Genomic DNA, 20,470 nt, shown 5'->3' with positions numbered 1-20,470 from the left:
TATGTGTGAGAATTGATCATCAGACTTTAAAATTGGGCACTAATTTTTTTTCCCATTTAGCCATGCGGACACTTAGTGAGGACACCATCCGACTTTTCCTCCAGCAGATAGCAGGAGCCATGAAAATGCTTCACAGCAAGGGGATCATTCACCGGGATCTAAAACCCCAGAACATACTCCTGTCGTGTTCTGGGGGGCGCAAGTCCAACCCCAACAATATTCGCATTAAGATCGGTAAGAAACTGGCATTGTTTTTCTTGATGAACTGATTATAATGTTGCAGGAAATATACTGTATTTGAAGTAACTTAAAGGGGGATTATCAGTGATTACAGATGATGTAAAATATAAAAATATTTAATTTTTTCTTCTGACTAGGAGTTTTGTAATAAAAGGCACTAAGTTTGCCCAGGCGCATTAACCCATAGCAACCAATCAGCAGGTAGAATTTACTGGTCACCTGTTTAAAAGCAAACATCTTATTGTTTGCTATGGGTTACTGCTTCTGGGCAAACTTAGTGCCTTTTATTACATATAAGTCTGTAGTCAAACCATAATTTCTAATAATTTAAATAATGTCTTAAGGCACTGGAGATAATTTTCGAATTCTTCTCACACACGTTATCGTTTCATTTTAACTGTACAATTTATTTTATTGTTCCCATGTTATTTCACCGCCCACCAGGCATAGCCAGCTTAATGAAATGCATAATGCAAGAATCATGCTTATGTGGTATTCAGGCCATATCTTACAGGAGTCTTGTACAAGTTATCCTGGCATTGTTTCAACTTCCTGTCATGGCGCCATGCTCTACCTCTAAATATAATCACAGGTTATTTAAAGTTACAAGATTTGAGGAAAAGAAGAAACTGTCATGTAGAATCACTGCAAGAAGCATGTAAGGTTTTAGGAGCATAGCAGCAGCACTACAGTTTCAGGCCATGTTATAGGGTTGAGCAAACTTTTGTGATCTCTTGACAGTCGCCTGTTTAATTACTGAAATAATTAAGCTGGGAGTCAAAGCTAGTTAACCGGAACATTTTATAATTTAGTAGTGTGCCACGGTGCTCATTTAACATATGTCTTCCAAGTTCTTGCCCTGGTAGAGTTCCTGTAATAAGATCACAGTAGCTTATTATTTGCTTCATGCCTAGTACTTGTCTACATTTTTTTCCTTTATGCCAAAAAAACTGGAACAATTAATGAGTAAGCCTGACAGCCATCAAGGGAGATAAAGAGAGGAATTATATACATTAAACAGAAGAGCCTCCTCCCTGCTAAGAGAGAGCTTTGTGCTTAGCTTGGTGTTCATGTTGCATTAACTTAAATATTTTCAAAGGTAATATAATTTGCAAAATGACATGTCTTCTTTAAGTGTTAAGGAATCATCAAGGACAAGGTCAAACTGTCCTGCTAGAGGATCTCGCAGAGGGCCCCAACCAAGGAATTTTGCTATAAACCCTTTCTTATGTCCACCAAAAGCCTATAAAGCATTACTGAAAACATATCACTAGCTGTAATTATGCTGTTATTGCTATCAGAGTGGAACTTGGATTTCTGAGTCTCTGGTAAGCCCTCGGAGGCTCAGTCCTTCTACACTGGAAGAGTTTTGCTGTGTATTAATTGAAGGGAGGGCATTCCACAAAGACAAGTGCTTTGCATTCTTGTGTATGCATTCTAGGTATATGTTATCGACCAGTTATGAGGTTTGAAAGCAGTAAATCTTTTTGTGAGGCATCTTGTTGAACAGGATTCACACTCGTTTAAAAGATATTTTGTAAAAGCCACTGGGTTGCTATTGTTTTCATTTCTGTGTATCCCAGCTGCAAAAATATTAGAGGTCTAGTAAATACAGTAAATAGACACAGAGACAACCCTTTCACCGTAGTGTTTCCTGTTGTCATAGTTCATGCTAATCTCACCACTAGAGTCCACTTAGCTTGAAAATACCATGGTTTGCATTTTATTGTTCAACATTAGTGTTGATATTACAATGTGTTCATCTAAATCACAGAGCTATGTAAATGTGATTACTAAGGATTTTCTAGTGATTTCCAACCAATTGTTGACCCCCATAAATACTGTATAAATACTGCATAATGGAGAAGAGGATATTGATATGAGGGAGTGAAAATGCCCCTGTAATAGAGCCTTCTGCGATTATTATGCATGCATAAGTATTTGAGGTATAAACACTTTCTGTGTTTACTATGTAGTGCTCTAAATTTGAATAACGAAGTGGTCACAGTTAATATACTAGTGCAGATTGAATAAGACTTTCTTATTTGTTTTTGCTTTTGAACATTTCTGGCAACAGTCGTGATGTAAGTTGTGAATATACAGAGCTATAAATTGAGTCTAAAGGTTGTATACAGGGTCATATACTATTATTTATTGCCTTAGTGATCTCAACAAACTATCCTACAGAAACTAAAATGGTGATAAACCTTATTATGGTTACATTGAAAACCGAAAAAAAAACCCAGCAATACTCCGGCCTAATGTATTTATTTTGCAAGTCTGGTTTGGCCAAAGTCAAAGTTTCTGTGTTTTCTTTTACAGCTGATTTTGGCTTTGCTCGATATCTGCAGAACAATATGATGGCAGCCACTCTCTGTGGGTCTCCGATGTACATGGTAATGAGCTCCACTGCTTTTACTGATATTTAATATGTAATATAAAACGAGGGCCGCCCACTAATGTAACCACCCATCAGATATATGTTTCATTATTATAACTTTGTGGGTATAGTCAAGGCCTTTGGGGGTGAACAGTTATTTTCTGACTATTGTTTTATATTTGTAACCTTGTTATATGCTAAGGGAGGCCCTGAACAAATTTTGTACCAGAAAAGGGGACTTCAATGCAGAAATTGAAAAGAACTTTGAAAGAACTCTCAAAGCTCATTGCTGATTGGTTTCTGTCGGTTAACTTTCTGGTACAAACTGGGAAAGCTTTAAAGCTTATGCCAATCCGCTATACGTGTATTGACTGAAAAAAGTCAGTCTGCAATCTGGCAGCCTTCAGAGAGTCACATTTGCCATTTCAAGTGATGGCTGGCAGTTGCGCAGCATTGCAAAACCATTGCTGTGCACCCAGAAAATATCAAACTTATTCTATCTTGGAAAGCTTTATTGTTAGTCTGGTCCTGTTTTGTTCCTAAAATGTGCTCCAGGGCAGCCATTGTGGTTTGCTTAGTCTAATGTAATTCATAGCCCCCCACCCAATCATACAGAGTCTGCTGTGCACATTGTTAAATTCTAAGAAGCTGGGTTTGTATTTTCTTTGTTGAACAGCCTTTCTATCTCTGGCTTTTCCTTACCTGATATGTGATATTACAGTTACTTTGTATTTGTATGGGTGTAACATTGTCTGATGTAAAGACTGTAGTATGGTAGCTGTCTTCTGTTTTTAATAGCAAACAATGTGTATGCAGTTTACCTGGGGGTTGTCAATAGAGCCAACCTACAGCTTTCAAATGTGAGTGGTATACCTGGAACTCCTTAAAGGAGAACTAAATCCTAAAAATGAATTTGCCTAAAATAAAACTTACTGCGCTAAAGTTTCAACATCTCCATAGTAGTAATGATCCAGGTCTTCAAAGTTGCCACAAGAGCTTAGAAAGAGTCCGTGACACTCACATGCTCAGTGTGCTCTGGGAAGCTGCTGAGAAGCTAAGCTTAGGGGTCATTGCAAATTATCAAGCAGAAAATGAGGCTGGCCTGTAATATAAGCTGATGCTAAAGGGCCGATTATTTCATTCTGATGCTAATTGCACTGGTTTCTAAGCTGCCATGTAGTAATTATCTGAATTAGTTACCAGTCAGACTTATATTGTAATTTATATTCTGTATCTATAGTATTCTGTACGTCAGTCTCTAAGCTCGGTAACTGAAAGTAAGCACAGAGCATGTGCAGTGAATCAGCAGAAAAGAAGATGGGGAGCTACTGGGGGCATCTTTGGGGGCACAGATCTTCCCTGCTAAAGGGCTGCGGTTGCCTTGGGCTGGTACAGAAGCCCAAAACATAATGTACAACATTTCTGCCTTGCTTTAGTTAGGCTTTAGTTCTCCTTTAAGTTGCCCAGCAATTTGTTCAGGGCTACAGTTGTGTATTAGATGTTATCACGGTTATACCTTTATAAGTTGTTTCACTTTAATAGGCTGAATTAAAGAAAAGTCTTAACTGTGTTTCTGGCATGATAGTTTTACAGATGGTATTGCAGTCCTTAAAGTATAGTACATTTGCCAAAGTCATGAATTGTGCCTGAAAAGTAGGTGCTTTCCACCTGATTACTGAACCCTTTAGCGAGGCTTGTAATCATTTCAGCTTAGCTAAAGATTAACCGCTTTTCCTATAAACTTTTGTCTGCATTCCATTATTTAAAATGACATCACTGTATCTTCCTTTGAAAACTCATACCTGACCAGCAGATTGTGAATAATGTGCACTTATTTTTATTTTGTTTAATAATTTTCTAAGGTTTTATTTTTTATATTCTCAGAAACTGTAAAACAAGCAAGAAATAATTCTGTTTTTTTATGTCAGGCACCAGAAGTCATAATGTCCCAGCACTATGATGCCAAGGCAGACCTGTGGAGCATTGGCACCATCATATACCAGTGCCTGACGGGCAAGGCTCCTTTCCAGGTAGGCATTAGAAACTCACAATGTTAATGTACATCTTACCCATAATTAATATTGAATCAAAGATATCATGTAGTTCAATAAATACTGTACTCAACTCATGTACAGAATGATTTATTGGCAGGAGTGAGTCAGGTTTTCTGTATCTGAAAAATGTGGTTGTTTATACAGTACCCTGAACCTTTTTGAACCAAACACAAATCTCTAAGCTTACAGGGTAACAAGAGAACCATTGTCATTGCAACCAGGCTATAAACCTTGTTTGCCCAATAAATGTGGCACTGTTGCCCAGCTTTTATTTTAAGCATTAGTTTTTAGTAGCAACACTTTTTTTTGCAAAAGATTCAGATTAATTAAGTCAGTGGAGTTATTTGAGGATGCACAGGGTATACACAGTATAGGGTTGTTCCTTAAACAGCAGTAACGCTGATACAACTCCCAGTTGTCAGAATCAGGTGAAAGCTATAATTAAAGGGGTTGTTTACCTTTACATTAACTTTTAGAATGGTGTAGACATTGATATTCTAAGACAATTTAAAATTGGTTTTATTTTTTGTGGCTTTTGAATTATTTTTGTTCAGCAGTACTCCAGTTTGGAATTTCATTGGTTATCTGGTTGTAAGGGTATTGTTTATTTTAGCAACCAGGCAGTGGTCTGAATGAGAAACTGGAATATAAATAGGATAATGGCATGAAAAGAAGGATAAGGAATAAAAGGTAACAATAATAATACTGTAGCCTCACAGAGCAATAGTTTTTTTTAACTGTTAGGGTCAGCGACACCTTTTTGAAAGCTGGAAAGAGCCAGAAGAAGGCAAATCATTTAAAAACTATAAATAATGAAGACCAATCACAAAGTTGATAGGAATAGGACATTCTATGACATCTTAAAAGTTAACTGAAATGGTGAAATACCCCTGTAACAATTATGGTACCTCTGTATGACTATTCCTAATTTTGCTCTAAATGTTAAGACAATGAATCCTGTAATCCTTGTGTGCAATGCAGTCTTCATAGTCTGATTTACCTACAATGTGCCTTCAGCTTTGAAATTGATTGCAAAAGTAGGTTTATTTCTACAAACACATGACCAGTGACCTCTTTGATCCCCAGAAGCAGAGAGAGAGAGAGAGAGAGAGAGAGAGAGAGAGAGAGAGAGAGAGAAAGAGAGAGTGCACAGGCTACATAATTGCACCATGCACATTCCAGTGTTTAACTGGGTCACTAAAATTTTAAAATTCCCTGTGGGCCATTCAAGACAAGAATGGCTGTTAGTCAGTCAATGGGTGTGTAAACACAAACTGATGCAACTTTCTAACAAATTGCCTGTTGTGCTGAAAGTCAGAGGGCAAGCAGCATGGCCACACTGCCCTGAATCCAGCTTCCAGCAAATACTGGGAATTGTAGATCAAAACCAGATGCAAGGTAAAATTCCTGTGTGAGGCAATATAGCTTGATGATTAGTATGGTAAATTATATTTATATGCAATATATTGGGACCAGATTAAGGGGGTTATAAAATACAGTTACATAGTATGCAACTTAAAGGGGTTGTTCACCTTTGAACATTCACAGGTCTAACAGGTCACATCAATAGAATAATCTTTGCCATAAATACAAAAAATATGCTTCTAAAGAGGTATGCACCTCAGAATCATCGCTCTGCTGATCCTTCACTTCTGCACAGACCCTGTGCCAGGACACTACAGTCACTTTTTTATTTCCTTATATGATATCACGCATAGCACTGTCAGTCTGACACTACTTCCTGTGCCTGTGACAGAGTGCTGCAAGTCTAACATAACAGCCTATGATTAAGTGCGCACGCGCACGAAACGCGTTAGGTATTCGCATTTTAATGGACTAATAAAGATGGGTTTTATCGTTTGAAATCCGGAGTGCTTGGTGCTTCTTTCGTTTGAATTTAACATAACATTATGTTAGATTTGTGATTATTTATTATTTAAAATGATTTATTTTGTTTCTACCACTTTTATTGGTATGGCATTGAGTGTACGTTCATCCTGTACCTTTGCTACCATTACAGCCAGTGTATATTATAAATTAAGAATCAAGGTGATGGCTCATCATTATAAAGACTCCCTTTAGGATGTTATTAATGCAAGTAATATAACACAGAACACTTTTGCAGTACACTTAAGAGTTGTACAGGAATCAATGTATAATATTTGCTTTAAAAAGTGCTCAATTTAATAAGCAACTCATTTTTACTGCCTACAAATTCATAGATGCTTTCAAAAACCTAATGAGTTTTTGCAGACCTCTAAAGCTAGACGCACAGTTGGCACTATGCACTATGCCAGGAAGTCGGGGTGCATTCCCAGCCGATTTCACATTGACAGCACTGAACTTGCGTAGCTCCGCAACAGATACAAACCAAAAGGGATAGGAATCCTTACTGAATTGTGTAGCACCACAATTAAAATAATAAGTCATATTTCTTTGTGCAACAGCAGTAAAAAAAACCAAAACATTTTCAGGGCCAGATAGCCAGTAGATATATTTGCACAATCGGTCTTTGGACCTTTTGTGCTCATTTAACAACATTTATAATTCAAATCCACTTTCTCTTTTTCTTTCTGTGTCCTGGTGTAGAGGATGTTATTTTTGTTGTAAGCTTTACGCTTGCCGTGACTGCTCAGATATGCCTTACTCTACAGTGAATTAACATAGCAACAGGAATTTGCAAACCTTTCAATGGGCCTCTGTATTTCCCCGAAAACCCATCTCTCAGCTAGACTGTGCAGCCATTCTGGTTCACTTAACCCTTCCAGTGCAGTTGGGTGGACTACTAAATTATGTCCAAAGTAAAATTGTGTCCAAAGTACGGATGTATGCAAAACTCTTGTAATAAACATTTACATATTTGAATATTAAACATCATGACAGAATATTTTATTGGGGGAGGGGGGGTGGATGCTGAATTGTGCATTAGGACACCATTGTAAAAACCTATTTATTGTATAGCACTGCAGAATATGCTGGAGCTATATAAATAAATGTTAATAAAAACCCCAGAATAAATCTTTAAAAATGTTGTCACATCATTTAGGGTAAATATGAATAACATAAATTATCCTGCTTATGAAGTAGCAGTATAATGGAAGCTTTTGTAGTGACGTATAATAATATATTATAACAAATATGTCTAGGATCCTTATATGGCTATGTGAATAAAACCATATTTTGATAATAGACTTGGGTCTGTCATTTTAACACTTGGAAAATTACACCCATATGGAATAAAAGGCATTAAATTTGCCCAGTAGCAGTAACCCATAGCATAGTTTGTTTTTAAATGGGGGACTAGTAAATGCTACCGATGGTTATGGCTGCTATGGGTTACTGCTCCTGGGCAAAATTAGTACCTTTTATTACATAACCCCTAAAATACCCATGCTATAATGACTGATAATTAATGGAAAAGGAGAGGTACAATTACTAGAGCTTGCCAAATGTTAGGAACCCCTGTGATTGTTCACTTCCCTGATAACCCGGGTCAGTGCTCCTGTTAGTAGAAAACTGCACCAGCTTGGGGAACCTTCCTTCCATCTTCTTTCTTTGCGATTTTGCCCCTGATGCATGCGCAGTAGAATGAAAAGGCCAGCATTCTTGATAAAGTTCAGCTTTTCACTCTACTGCGCATGTGCAAGTGGTAGGAAAAAAGAAGAAGGAAGATGATCAATCACTTTCAGGTACCCCTGGGCTGGTGCAGTTTTCTGGGGGATCAGGTAAGAGATTACAATTATAGTGCCAAACATTTGGCACCTCCTTTAAAAAGGTTTATTGTAGACTTTTATTGCATCCAGCACAAACTATAGTTTGTCTGTGCATAAATGCATGGGAGTAGGTGATTGGATGTAGACATACTGTTGGTTCCTAATATTTATCATTCTTAGTACTTCAAATGATCGATGAGTAAAGCTTGCTTCTCTTTCCAGGCCAGCAGCCCTCAAGACCTCCGTCTGTTCTATGAGAAAAACAAGAACCTGACACCCAAGTAATCATTCTTCCAGCATTACTACTGTTTTTCCATTGACTTAGTCTATTTACACCTGCTGATTCTGAACCAACCTCCCTACTTGTCTATGAGATGGGCATCAAATATTTGGCACCATCTTAAGCATTCCTTCATTAACACTGCATAACTGCAAGCACCAAACTCTGACAGAAAGGCCTTTAATCCCTTGGGACAGGTTATTTTAGGAAACAGTTTTATTGCATTACATCCTAGTAGCTTGCAAGGTCAGACATTAAAATGGTTTTGTTTTATTTAGGGGCAGATATGAAGTATGAAATAAAAGAATAAATGAGGACAGCTGTGCTAAATATTGTTATGGGTAACACTGGGCACATAATCTGTGACATTGGGGAAGGGGGAGCTCTAAATGACCTTACCCTAAATGGGTGCATCACACCAGTGTTTTTTTCCCATTTTCAGTTAACCGCTGAAGTTAGGCTATTCTTTTTTACTGCGTCAGTAGTACTTCCTTTATTATTTTTTATTATTTTATTTATTATTAATACTGCATTCAGTGGAAAGAAAACTTGAACCATGTTGCAATAAAAAATGCCCATTGGTAAGGTAGTTGCATTAATTAAATGAAAGGCTGCCTCCTGGGATCATAGGATTCTTAGTACACACAAACAAGCCAAGGCACACATACATGCTAGGCCACATCAGCCAATAAATGGACAGAGCTCTGTCTTTTGTTTGCACACTTCTTCCTGATACAGTTAGCGCTGCTTTATTTCTGGTCATGTGATCTTTGAGGGAGCACACAGCCCATAGCTAAATGGTGGATCGGGGGAAAGGATGTAAAAGGGCAATATTTACTGATATATATATTCCAGTTTGGCAAGATCCTTTAACAGGTTATTTGACATAATATAAACTATCTGTTGGTTAAGTATTCATTCTGAGGTATAGTTTTCCTTTAACTTCAAAGAAACAATTGTATTTTCCTAAAAACAATTTGTGTTTGAGTGGTTAGGAAGTGTTTAGTTTGAATCCATCTGGGTCAAACTACCAACAATAACCTCATCGCACATTAATAAAATTAGGCTGGCACAACAAGGCTTTTGTGTGTTACACTTTACCCGTTGCAAATAATACATTCTATTTGAATGAATGAAAGACCATATCACACTATTAAAAGGCCTTGTGCCCACCTTCATAACGAAAAGCCAATAAACATGTTTCATGTTTGATATTGGTGGTCTCCTATAACATTAATAGTGACAGCCCACAAATACCTTTGCCCTGTGTCGCCCCTCCTCCAGAAGGCTACCTTGTATCATGCACACTTGGGAGGGTGAAAGCAGAATGGTGCTCTGGGACCTTACAAATGTTAAATTTAAACCTGGCAGCCACGATCCTCCTCTCGCTTTTCACTTGCACAGGCTTCTCGAATATTCAGCTCAGCATTTTTCTCTACTGTGGCTGTTCCCTGTCTCTCCCTTTTTTGTATGCAATGGTCTTTATGTAAGCTGTATGTCTGTCTTGCCTTTATAGCATCCCCAGAGAAACATCATGTCATCTGAAACAACTGCTATTAGGACTCCTGCAGCGGAATCAGAAGGATCGAATGGAGTTTGGTAAATCATTTTATTTAACATTTCTCTCATGTATATTGCCAGTGTATAACTGTCAGGTTAAGATTTGCATATTATTGTGATTTATTCAGCCTGCTCAGGGTGTTTTCTTTTGATAGATACCTCTAGTTAGTAAGTTTATGCTCACAGTATCACTCCCCTGTTAAAATGCTCCATCCATTGGCTCTGGTGCCAGAGGAGGGTAAGTGGTTAGTGGGGAAAAAAGGACAAATGTTCTTTTACCCCATAAAACAGAAATAGTTACTTAGAAAAACACCACTTACTGTAAGGTTAAAGCAGTGCTGTTACATAGAATAACTGGTGACCAGTTGAATATTTTTTGAAACACCTTATAAATAATTCTGATATGATTACAAGCAAACAATATGACAGCTCCTACACACACATAGTACATGCTTATTTGGTCACAGTAAATGTGTGCCCTTGTATTATGTGATGGAGAATAAATTAGAGTGCATATTTTCCCTTGCATACAAACTTCAATGCAGCCTTTTACTGTATCAGTCTGTTTCTAAAGTCAGCAGCTGCCTGTGGCTGTTGGGTTATGTTTGACTACACAGAATGATGTGGGTGGTGCTGGGGAGCGATTCGTTAAGGCTTGCTGTGTTTCATGGAGAGCGACGATAGGGAGTAGCTGTGTATAAACAGACTAGAGGCCTACGCCTATTAGAAGCTGTGGGCTAGTTTTGTAGACTTATCACATTAGGTCAGGGCGCCTGCTGTACATCATATCTCCTTATTCATAAATATCTAATGTCCCTCCAGTATGAAGAACTGTAAAAAATAATTGTTGTTTATGTTCTTATTTTCCTTAGACTTGAACCTAGTGGTGAAATCCTTAAGATGCTGTGTATATTTTTCAGCTGTGATGTTTTAGAAATGCAAATCCCAGAATCACTACATCAGTTGAGGGATAGAAGAATTCTGAGAGTTGTAGCTATGCAATGCTTGTAATGCCAGAGGTTGCCTATTCCTATTATACACATATAGTAGGTTACTGCACAGGCCTTTTATTATAAATCAGTAGGTTGCTCAGCAGGATAGTTTAAAAAAAAGTTAACAAATATCTATAAAAAACATACATGTAAGGGGAAATCGGAATTTTTCAGAGGCTGCATTGTGCACCCTGCAGAAGCTAATATGAAAGGCTAGCGGGAAGTATGCAATTTAGCCCTGTCAGTGGGGTGTATGAATACGTTTGATGTGACACCTACTTGTACTTTTTTCCTCTCTTTCAGATGAATTTTTCCATCATCCATTTCTAGATGCGGGCTCCTCCATGAAGAAATGTAAGTGTTGTCACAACCAACTCCCAACAAGTTATCTAATCCAACAAGGATAGATGCTGACCCATTTCACACTCGGCATTCTGTACAGTGTAACAGTTTGATAAAAATTTATATAGTTTGTTGCTGGTCACTAATTTCTTCGGTACCTCGTCATGGACTGTTATCAACTTGTATTTTTCTGAGAGTGTGCCAAAATATTGTACCTTTTTTGCTATTAATAGAAGCAAATATAAGTCATTTAAGGGGTGCATTTTGAAAACAAATTGAATACATTTAATATGAAATGCAAGGACAGCATTTGTCTCTTTGTCAGATATGCAAGCATTTATTATTTATTAAAGGCTTATTTTCACCAAGAATGTTAGTTTACTAAAACACCGGCATTTTACTAAAAAGCCTACGACAACAAGGTGTGGCGAATTAACTTCTCATTGGTGAAAATTTTTTTACACTGATGTAAATTCACATCTATTCACCAGGTAAACTTTCTCCAGAGAAATTGGTGACATTAACCAATTTACTAAGAGCTCAAGAACAAATTTTCACCCAGAGTAATTTTCCCAGGTTCAGGCTGGCAAACTGCCAATTAAAAATACACAGCATCCACTTTTTTGCCTCTCATTATCTATGTTTCCTCCTCCATGCTAATATCCATCATACATAATTTCTTCATGAAGAAAATACTATAAAGAATCTTTTCTGCTACAACTGTACAAAGAAAATCACTGACAAATATTTACAGAGAATTTATAGCAGGAGAAAACACTGCACATTTCTCTCACAAAAGCGTACTTACAATTTTTAGTAAATATGGGATGTGATATAAAAAATCCACCTGGCAGATTGAGGTGAACTGTGGTGGTGGTAAAGGAGAAGAAAATTCACATTTTAGTAAATATGCCCCATTGACTTATATACATATATGGGGCAGACTACCCTATTTCCCTTCTCTCAATGTAACATTGACCACAAAATAAGGACCACTGAGGGCATCCAACCTAGATTAGCAACAAAGGTTAAAATTCCTGACTTTTCTCTAATGTAAATTAAAGACACATGACCTGTCTGTTGTTTATAGTTATTACTGTTTATTGTTTAATGATTTGTGGTTCATTATCAATCTCATCACTTCACAGCAATTAAGGCTCTATGAGTCTGCACGATATACATATAACTAAAAAATGGGTTCTGGAGTGCCCCCTTTAAGGAGAATCTCCAGTCCCCTAACGTATGTATACAGACTACACACACAATGATAGTTGTATGGTAACCTGTACCTTTTTCTATCTATTTTGAATCAATAAAAATCTATTGAAATAAAAAAAAATATGCCCCATTGTCCCAAGGACAAAAAGTTAATAAGTGCCTGTTTGTATATTAAAATATACCTTGTCTTTATCTAGCTGTGCCTGTGCCAATGCCATCCTATCCAAGCTCAGGATCTGGAAGCTCTTGTAGCAGCTCCTCTACATCACATCTGGCTTCTCCCCCTGTGAGTATTTAAACCTTCTGCCTAAGCCTATACTTTCAGGGTCCTTCTCATATGTCTTGCACAGACACTTATTAACTCCCCTGGGGTTTTGCTTTATGTGAATCACAGGTCATTCAGGTGTCAAAAACATAATTAGATTTGTTTGTAAAAAAACAAAATTCAAACTCAATAGCATAACACTGCTCCTTCAGCACCTAGAGGACCATATACAGTATGTAATGCTAATATGTATGTTACATACATACTTACAATCATATAATGCCCTTTTTATAATGCTTATAGGCTAATGCCACATTACTGTCTCTCTGAAGGTTTCTTGTATAAGAGATTTTATATTGTTTACTGAACATATTATTTATAAGACAGCCAAAAGTGTAGTAATAGTCTGCTTCACTTGTATGTAATTCTGTTTTCTATATATGCAATTATCACTTCGTTCTTTTATTAAATTGCTAGCATATTTGTAATGAACAGTTTTCTATCATATTAGGTTAGGATTTCATTCCCTTACCACTGTTTTAACTGCATAGACTTCTTCTCTGAATCTCAGCACTCTTTTAGTGTAGCTACTTTTATTGTAGCTACTTACATATATCCATGTTGCATAAACCATTATATCTTCCCCCTTGCTGTTCAGCAGTCCCTGGGAGAGATACAGCAAATACAAGGGAAGACACTGGTGTCCCCTCTACCTGACTCTCCAGGGTTTCTTCAGGGTTCCAAGGAGTCTGCTGAAAGCAGCAGCAAAAATTCTTCATGCGACACTGATGATTTTGTGATGGTGCCTGCCCAGTTCCCCAGTATGCCAGGTTTGTATTAGCATTACTGTTAGAGCCCTGCTTACATAAATCTCAATAAAGCACCTGCAGATTAGTCATGTAGAAGTATATGAGGAATATATTAAAGTTAAAAAATGTCCGTTTTTATTACATCTGTTGCATTTGTGTGTCAATTTATATTGTTCATTATTTGTTCTTTCATTCATTACGTGGTTACTTATCTCTTATCTAACACAATTTTGTGCAGTTGGGATCAACTTTGTAATAAGGCTAAGGCTACATCCACACAGGACTGATTCTCGGCCCCATGTGGCTTAAGCCTGAAGCCAGGCGCACAAAGCAGATTTCGACCCCAAAACATACAAGTATGCATTTCAGCACCAAAATCTGCTTCATTTGCCCGCACCCAGGTCAACAAAGTTACTCCAGGCACATCCGGAAGCTGAACAGAGCATAGGGGCTGATTCTCAGCCTGCATTATCCACGAGCTGAAAATCAGCCCAGTGTTGCTGTAGCCTTAACTCTGTTTTATTAAAATGTATTGTATAAATATAATCTGTCTTCTGTTTCAAACCTTTTTCTATCCTACCCATGTCAGTAGTTAAAGGGTTACACAAGTGAATTAGTGCAGATCCCGCAACAAAAAACATGCAGGCTACTGGAACTGTTGTTTATGTTTTTATTATTCTACCCTGGTTTAAATACTCTGCATCATTGTGTGGTGTGCTGCGGCTAATTACTCCTCTCAGACCTAACACAATAATTAAAGTCTGATGTGCTTCCCAGGCAATTAAAACAAGGCAATTTTTCCTCTCTGCAAAAAAAAATCCCATGGGCAGTGTTGCCAGGTGAGGTTTTCTAGGAACTGCAGATCGGCCTAGAAACTAGACTGAGCCACTGGAAGAATTCCAAGTGTTTTAGTGATCAGGTTGGAAAATGTTAAGCGGAATAATGAGGTGATTATGTGAAGTACATCAGGGATTCAAAGGCTGCTCATCCAGTACCTGGGATGTACAGTACATCTTTAACTTCTAATTTAATGAAATAGCAGGAAAACAGCCAAGTAGAGCCAAAACAAACCTCAGAGGTTAATCTGTTTAACAAAACATGGATCTTGGCTTGTGTGAAAGTGTTTAAACACAGTGTGAGCTGTGACTGTATTCAAATATATGAAGAGCACAGAAAACTGCAGCACCAAAAACTACAAGAATACAATGATTTCATATTCGTGACTTTTTTATTTTAGGTGATCTTGCTGCTGATGGCACTACAAACAAACCTATCCAGGATACATTAATGTACAGCGGGTAAGATTTATCTGCCTTCATATCTGCCCTGTATGCCCTATGCACTAAAAATCTGCCCCTGTTCCACACAAGCACTCTAAGCTACAATACTAGCTAAGCTTAGGCAGAATTTATTTTTTATCTACAAATATTTTCCACACTGTTTGGAGATATATATGTTACATTCAAGTGGGAAGAATTCTGAATTATAGCAGGACAAGATAAGGATGGGATCTAGACTAAAAGTGGCCGATTTGGCTCGCTCTGTCCAAGTTGGCAGCCTCTCTGCCCGTGTGTGGGGCATACAGGCCGTTGGAGCAACAGCCTGTATTTTTATTCTTAAATGTGTATGTTTTCTTTATGAACATATCTGTTTCTAATACCCTACAACTTTTTGTCATTTAACAGATCACTGCTAACATCCACAGGCTTAGAGAGTCGCGCTCGAACACCTTCACCAACTTCTGCATATAGCTGTTCTCCTGGCCCTTCCAGGTAGGTCACCTGGAAATTGGTGTTGTTTGTACTACTGCTACACAAATAACGAACCTTCATGCTAATCTTGGGTGCTTCCAAGGCTCTGTAAGTTTATGATAACACTATATTATTGAACCTATAAAGTATGAAACTTTGTGGCATTGCTTTGGTTAAAAGTCTATGCCTGTGTTATTCCTAAATGACACGGGGTCAGTTTTTTTGCCCTCGCAGTTGGTCCTTTGGGATACTAAGGACTGCTCAAAGCAGCTTCTGGCAATTTTCTAAGTCTACTCTCCTTTATATCAGCCTTTTCACTGTCAAGCATAGTTTTCAATAATGGAACCGCATAATCTCTGTCAGCTGATTCTATTCTTAAACTGTCATCTAAAATTAGCTTTCCAAGTGCTAGTTGTTTATCAGCACCAACACTCAGGAGCATTTCAGGTCTTTTCGGACATTTACTGTCCCTTTTATTTTTTACAATATGTTTTGTTTTTCTATTGCAGGCTGGCCCAGCCTTCAAGCAGTAGGTATGGACAGTCAGTCCCCATTCCTGTTCCAACTCAGATCCATAATTACCGACGGATAGAGCAGAATCTGCAGTCTCCGAATCAGTTCACTCCACCTAGGTGAGGGACACACTTGGATTAGAACAACTTTTTATTAATATTATTAACTTTTTATTAAATTGTTTGTATGAAATGTTTTACTTAATTTACTTGCACAAATATAAAGGTAGAGCAGACTAATGTGGCTGCAAGAGGGGATGGGATATATAACCATAGATAGGTGGGAAATGTGATGTTGTCAACATTTTGATGTGCTGAATAATCCAAAAAAATATGTTTTCATTCTTCTTTGGTGTGTGCCTAGTTGTCACAGCATAATCCTGTAAAAGCCAATGTTCATGCAGCAATGATCATGCCAAATTAGGGCAATATTTCTAACCCAAACACATTTTTGCAACTGTTGTTTCCTAGAGCTGGAATGGTGCGCAAGTCTAGTAGCACGAGCCCTGTTAGTTTCATGAAAGGTGGCACATCCCCTCCTTTCCACATGGAGAGCACATCTGCCCCCACACCAAGAAGGCTTTCATTTGGTGGGGCAAAACCATACACACCCTCCCCACAAGGTAAAACGCTATGTTTAAAGATTTTATTAGTTGCCAGAATTCTGACTTGTAAGAACTATATGAATGGGCCCTAGATCATAACAAAGCCAGTGGTAGAGTTTATTGTCTGAGACAGGACAAATAAAGATGCATCTGTGGCATTTGTCAGTATTTAAAAAAAAAATGTTCCCCAATGAAGAGAATTTAAGTTTTTTAAAACTCTACTTGCTTCTTCTAAGCTGGAAATCATATAAGTATTTGCCCATTATTTAATTTGCAGCATACTTGAAAGATTCTCCTGGCTTTCAGATTAAAAGAAAACATGTTGCATGGACCACTTATATCACTGTGCCATTTAAAAAGCACATGGAATCTGGTTATAAAGGTTTGGAAAAAAATACAAAATATTAACTGTATATTGTGTTTATTATATATTTGTGACTTTACTTGAAACCTTGGATTTCCTTCTTGAAGACCTTGGCATTATTATTGAAGACGTTATTATTGTCAGATACCTTGTCTCCTCTTCATATTTAATCTGTTTGTATTGTTTTAAAGTGGGAACTATCCCAGAGCAGCCTGGACAAAGCATCACTGTAAGTCCAGCAGGAACGGAGACCCGGAACAGAAGTCCTGTCTATGGTATGTTCTCTATAAGAATGGTGTATGACAAATGATTTGGATTATGTAATGTGGCAAATAACTTTTGATGAATATATTTTTAATTCTGGTGAAAGTTACAATTATTACTTTTTATCTCCAAATACTGTAAGTCTTTTTAATGTACAGAGATTGTGGTACAGCACTTTGAGCAAATTCATGAATGTATCTTTGTCAGCAGGTGTTCCTGTGCCTGGGCAGAGCTCCCGTGGAATGGGATCCCGACTCCACAGTGCCCCTAACCTGTCAGACATGCAATCCTGTGGACAAAAAATCAAGAAACAGTACTCTGATCCTGTGATGCCTCAAGACACATTGACCCAGCCCAGCCAACCTCAGCAGATCAACAGCCTGCAGCCAACCCGTCCTCTCAGATCCTCCCCTAAGTTATCTGATTTCATGCAGAGAAGTCCTCTACCTACTATACTAGGCTCACCCACAAAGGTACTCATGGGCAAGAAAGCAATGGCATTCTTATGTCCTTTTTAAAAAAACTTCATCACTGTTATAGCCTGAAAAACATCTAGAGGGTTAGCGCAGGATTGTGTTTACTTATAGAGCTGCTATTGGCTATATGGCTATCCCCCAACCCATTTCCGTTAATGTGTGTTGTCCAAAACAGCCTTCATTTCATGAGAGAGGGTGCTAACCAGGGATGTCAGCCATTCTGATATGTAACTGATGTTTAAATGCTGCCTGTTGGGACACGTGTTTGCCTGCCAATTTTATTTTGAAGCAATTAAATGAAAGTAAATTTTTAATTTCTTTGATTTTGATTGCTTCAGAAAATAGTCCCTTTTCCATTCTTTTGTGTTTCATGTTTGTTTGAGTTTTGCTTTTTATGACTTGAGATATTAGTTCTTAAGTTTCCACATCAGGCACTATTTCTGCCTAATCCTCCTCTTTCTTGAAAAGCTCTAAAAGATATGTATTTTGAAACAGAAACTATTATACCTGAACACTTCTCTTCTTTTTCTGATTGTTTTCTGCAGAGCATGTCACCATTTGAGTTCCCACGGGGTCCCAGCTCCCAAAATCTGTTGGCTCTCCTTGCTCACCAGGGAGTAATGGTCCCACCCACCAGAAATAAGACTCTTCCTGACCTAAAGAACATGGGTCATTTTCACTGTCAGCAAAACAATTTAGGCCTGCGTCCTGTGGAAGAAGTAAAAGGACCATTTGGCAGGTAATATCACCCGTGGTTTCATGTATTATTTCTTATGTTATTTATTTGTGGGAGCTCTGGCAGAAGGCATAGAGAAATCAGCTGCTTCTGGCCTTACAAAAGAAAATTTCCTTCTTGTGTTTCAGTGAACAAACTTATACCCTACAGATGGGGAATGATTGCTCTGTACTGCACAGTTTCAGTATACAGTATGTTAGGAGTACATTCTTCCCAAGTTTTGGGTGCCCTATAAAGATTTTTCTGTGGTACTCAGTTACTTCAGTTTATATCATTATGTATTTTTATTATTTATATTTTTTATTTTTATGGTGCCAACATATTTAGAAGCTCATTACAGAGATTATACATCATTCACACCTGTTCCTGCCCCAGTGGAGCTTACAGGCTAATGTCCCTAGAATATTCACATGATGGTAAATTGTATCAGGAGCCAGTTAGCCTGCCTCTAAAGGTGGCCATACACAGAGAGATAAAAGCTGCAAAGTTCTGAGTGTGCAGTTTATTGCCCTGTGTATGGGGCCCTCAGGTGGACCTACCTGACCAATATCAGGTCAAAAATCAGGCAGATGTCAATCAGAAGAAGAATGTTGGCAGGTAGTTGCGTTAATGCGTTTCTCATCCTGTTGGCCTGTATCCCATCAACCTCAAGGTGGGCATATTGTTTACTTGTTTGGTGATGAGTGGATCTTCATCTCTGTGGACTCCTTATATTTTTTGGAGTGTGGGGGGAAACAAGCAGCCTGCCAGAGGAAACTCACTTAAGCATATACAGGCTGGGATCAAACCCTTTTAAAAGCTTAACTTAATTTCACTGAAATATATTGGGTTTACTATATGCTGGTGATGCAATAAAACCTCAGTAGGAAGCCCATCATCCAAAGATGTGCTTGTTTGTCTCTTTCAGGTCTTTTAGTACTGGAAAACTGACAGATCTGTTGCTTAAGGCTGCATTTGGGACTCAGGTTGCTGAGATTGGAAGCACTGATAGCCTCAATGCAGAAAAACCCATGGAAATAGCAGGTGAGTTGCTATGTTTCCTGAACTTTTTATTATTACCGAGCAAAGAGATTGGCCTTACAGTGGGATGCAACTTTAAAGCTTTGTTTTATGTCAATAATGAACAATCTGCAGCCCTCCTGATGTTGCACCACAAGACCAATACCCCTTCATCAACTCTTAGCTGCTGATGGGATGCTGAAGTCCAATTACTATATGGACGTATTTCTTTTTTCAACAGCAACTGCTGTGTAACTATATAATAGCTCTGCTGGTTGCCAAAGCCTGTTGTACGTGTTTACACCTTTCAAAGGATTTGAAGGGATTTGCTGTAAAAGGAAAATATAATATATTTTCTTGTGTCAGAGTTGTCTGTGTTATTTAGCCTTTAGAATGCAGCAGCATTTTCATTTATTTACAAAATACTTTATGTACGACATGGTTTTTATCACCTATCCTGTATTTTATGGTCTTTATAATCCATCTTATAGTGCTTTATTGTGTACAGAAGAGTTTCCAGATTCCTCCTAGATGGGCAGGTTTTAAATAATATAATCACTTGAGAATAGATCAATTTTATCAGCTAATACTGATTTACATTACAGTGAATCCTCTCCTGATTAACAGAACAGAGTTCCTGGTGTACATGTGCTATTTAATCAGTTTTACTATACTTGATACTGCATTGTGCCTGCCCTGAAATGCCGCTGAGCCTCCAGAGATCGGCAACCTTAAGCATGAGCAACAGAAGCCAGGGCCATATAGGCTTCCACTGTGCATTGTCTTGGTCAGCAGTGCCTTTCTATGACCTAGAAATTGGACCCAATGCAGCAGAAGATGGTGGCCACCAATCCCACTGCCCCACTTTGCAGTCTTAATACTTTTTCTCTGTAATAATAATACAGTAACC

The 20,470-nt window shown here is 38.0% G+C and overlaps 1 protein-coding gene across 5 annotated transcripts in view; it reads left to right on the top strand.

Annotated features, from left to right (window-relative positions):
- The window catches only part of ulk1 (unc-51 like autophagy activating kinase 1), a 53,016-nt gene that overhangs the window by 20,795 nt on the left and 11,751 nt on the right, over positions 1 to 20,470 (top strand). For 2 of the 5 annotated variants that reach the window (XM_012968934.3, XM_018095443.2), the window contains 16 exons: positions 61 to 234; positions 2,563 to 2,636; positions 4,549 to 4,650; positions 8,610 to 8,668; positions 10,184 to 10,266; positions 11,523 to 11,573; positions 12,977 to 13,065; positions 13,703 to 13,874; positions 15,091 to 15,151; positions 15,539 to 15,625; positions 16,114 to 16,236; positions 16,588 to 16,739; positions 17,277 to 17,360; positions 17,557 to 17,822; positions 18,371 to 18,564; positions 19,469 to 19,584. In XM_012968934.3, coding sequence (XP_012824388.2) covers positions 61 to 234; positions 2,563 to 2,636; positions 4,549 to 4,650; positions 8,610 to 8,668; positions 10,184 to 10,266; positions 11,523 to 11,573; positions 12,977 to 13,065; positions 13,703 to 13,874; positions 15,091 to 15,151; positions 15,539 to 15,625; positions 16,114 to 16,236; positions 16,588 to 16,739; positions 17,277 to 17,360; positions 17,557 to 17,822; positions 18,371 to 18,564; positions 19,469 to 19,584 — 1,887 coding nt within the window. 5 annotated transcript variants of the gene reach the window in all.

The sequence above is a fragment of the Xenopus tropicalis genome, chromosome 1 (genome assembly GCF_000004195.4).
Source record: "Xenopus tropicalis strain Nigerian chromosome 1, UCB_Xtro_10.0, whole genome shotgun sequence".
Classification (NCBI taxonomy): Eukaryota; Metazoa; Chordata; class Amphibia; order Anura; family Pipidae; genus Xenopus; species Xenopus tropicalis.
The sequence above is the reverse complement of the archived record's forward strand: the minus strand, read 5'-3'. Positions and strand labels throughout refer to the sequence as shown.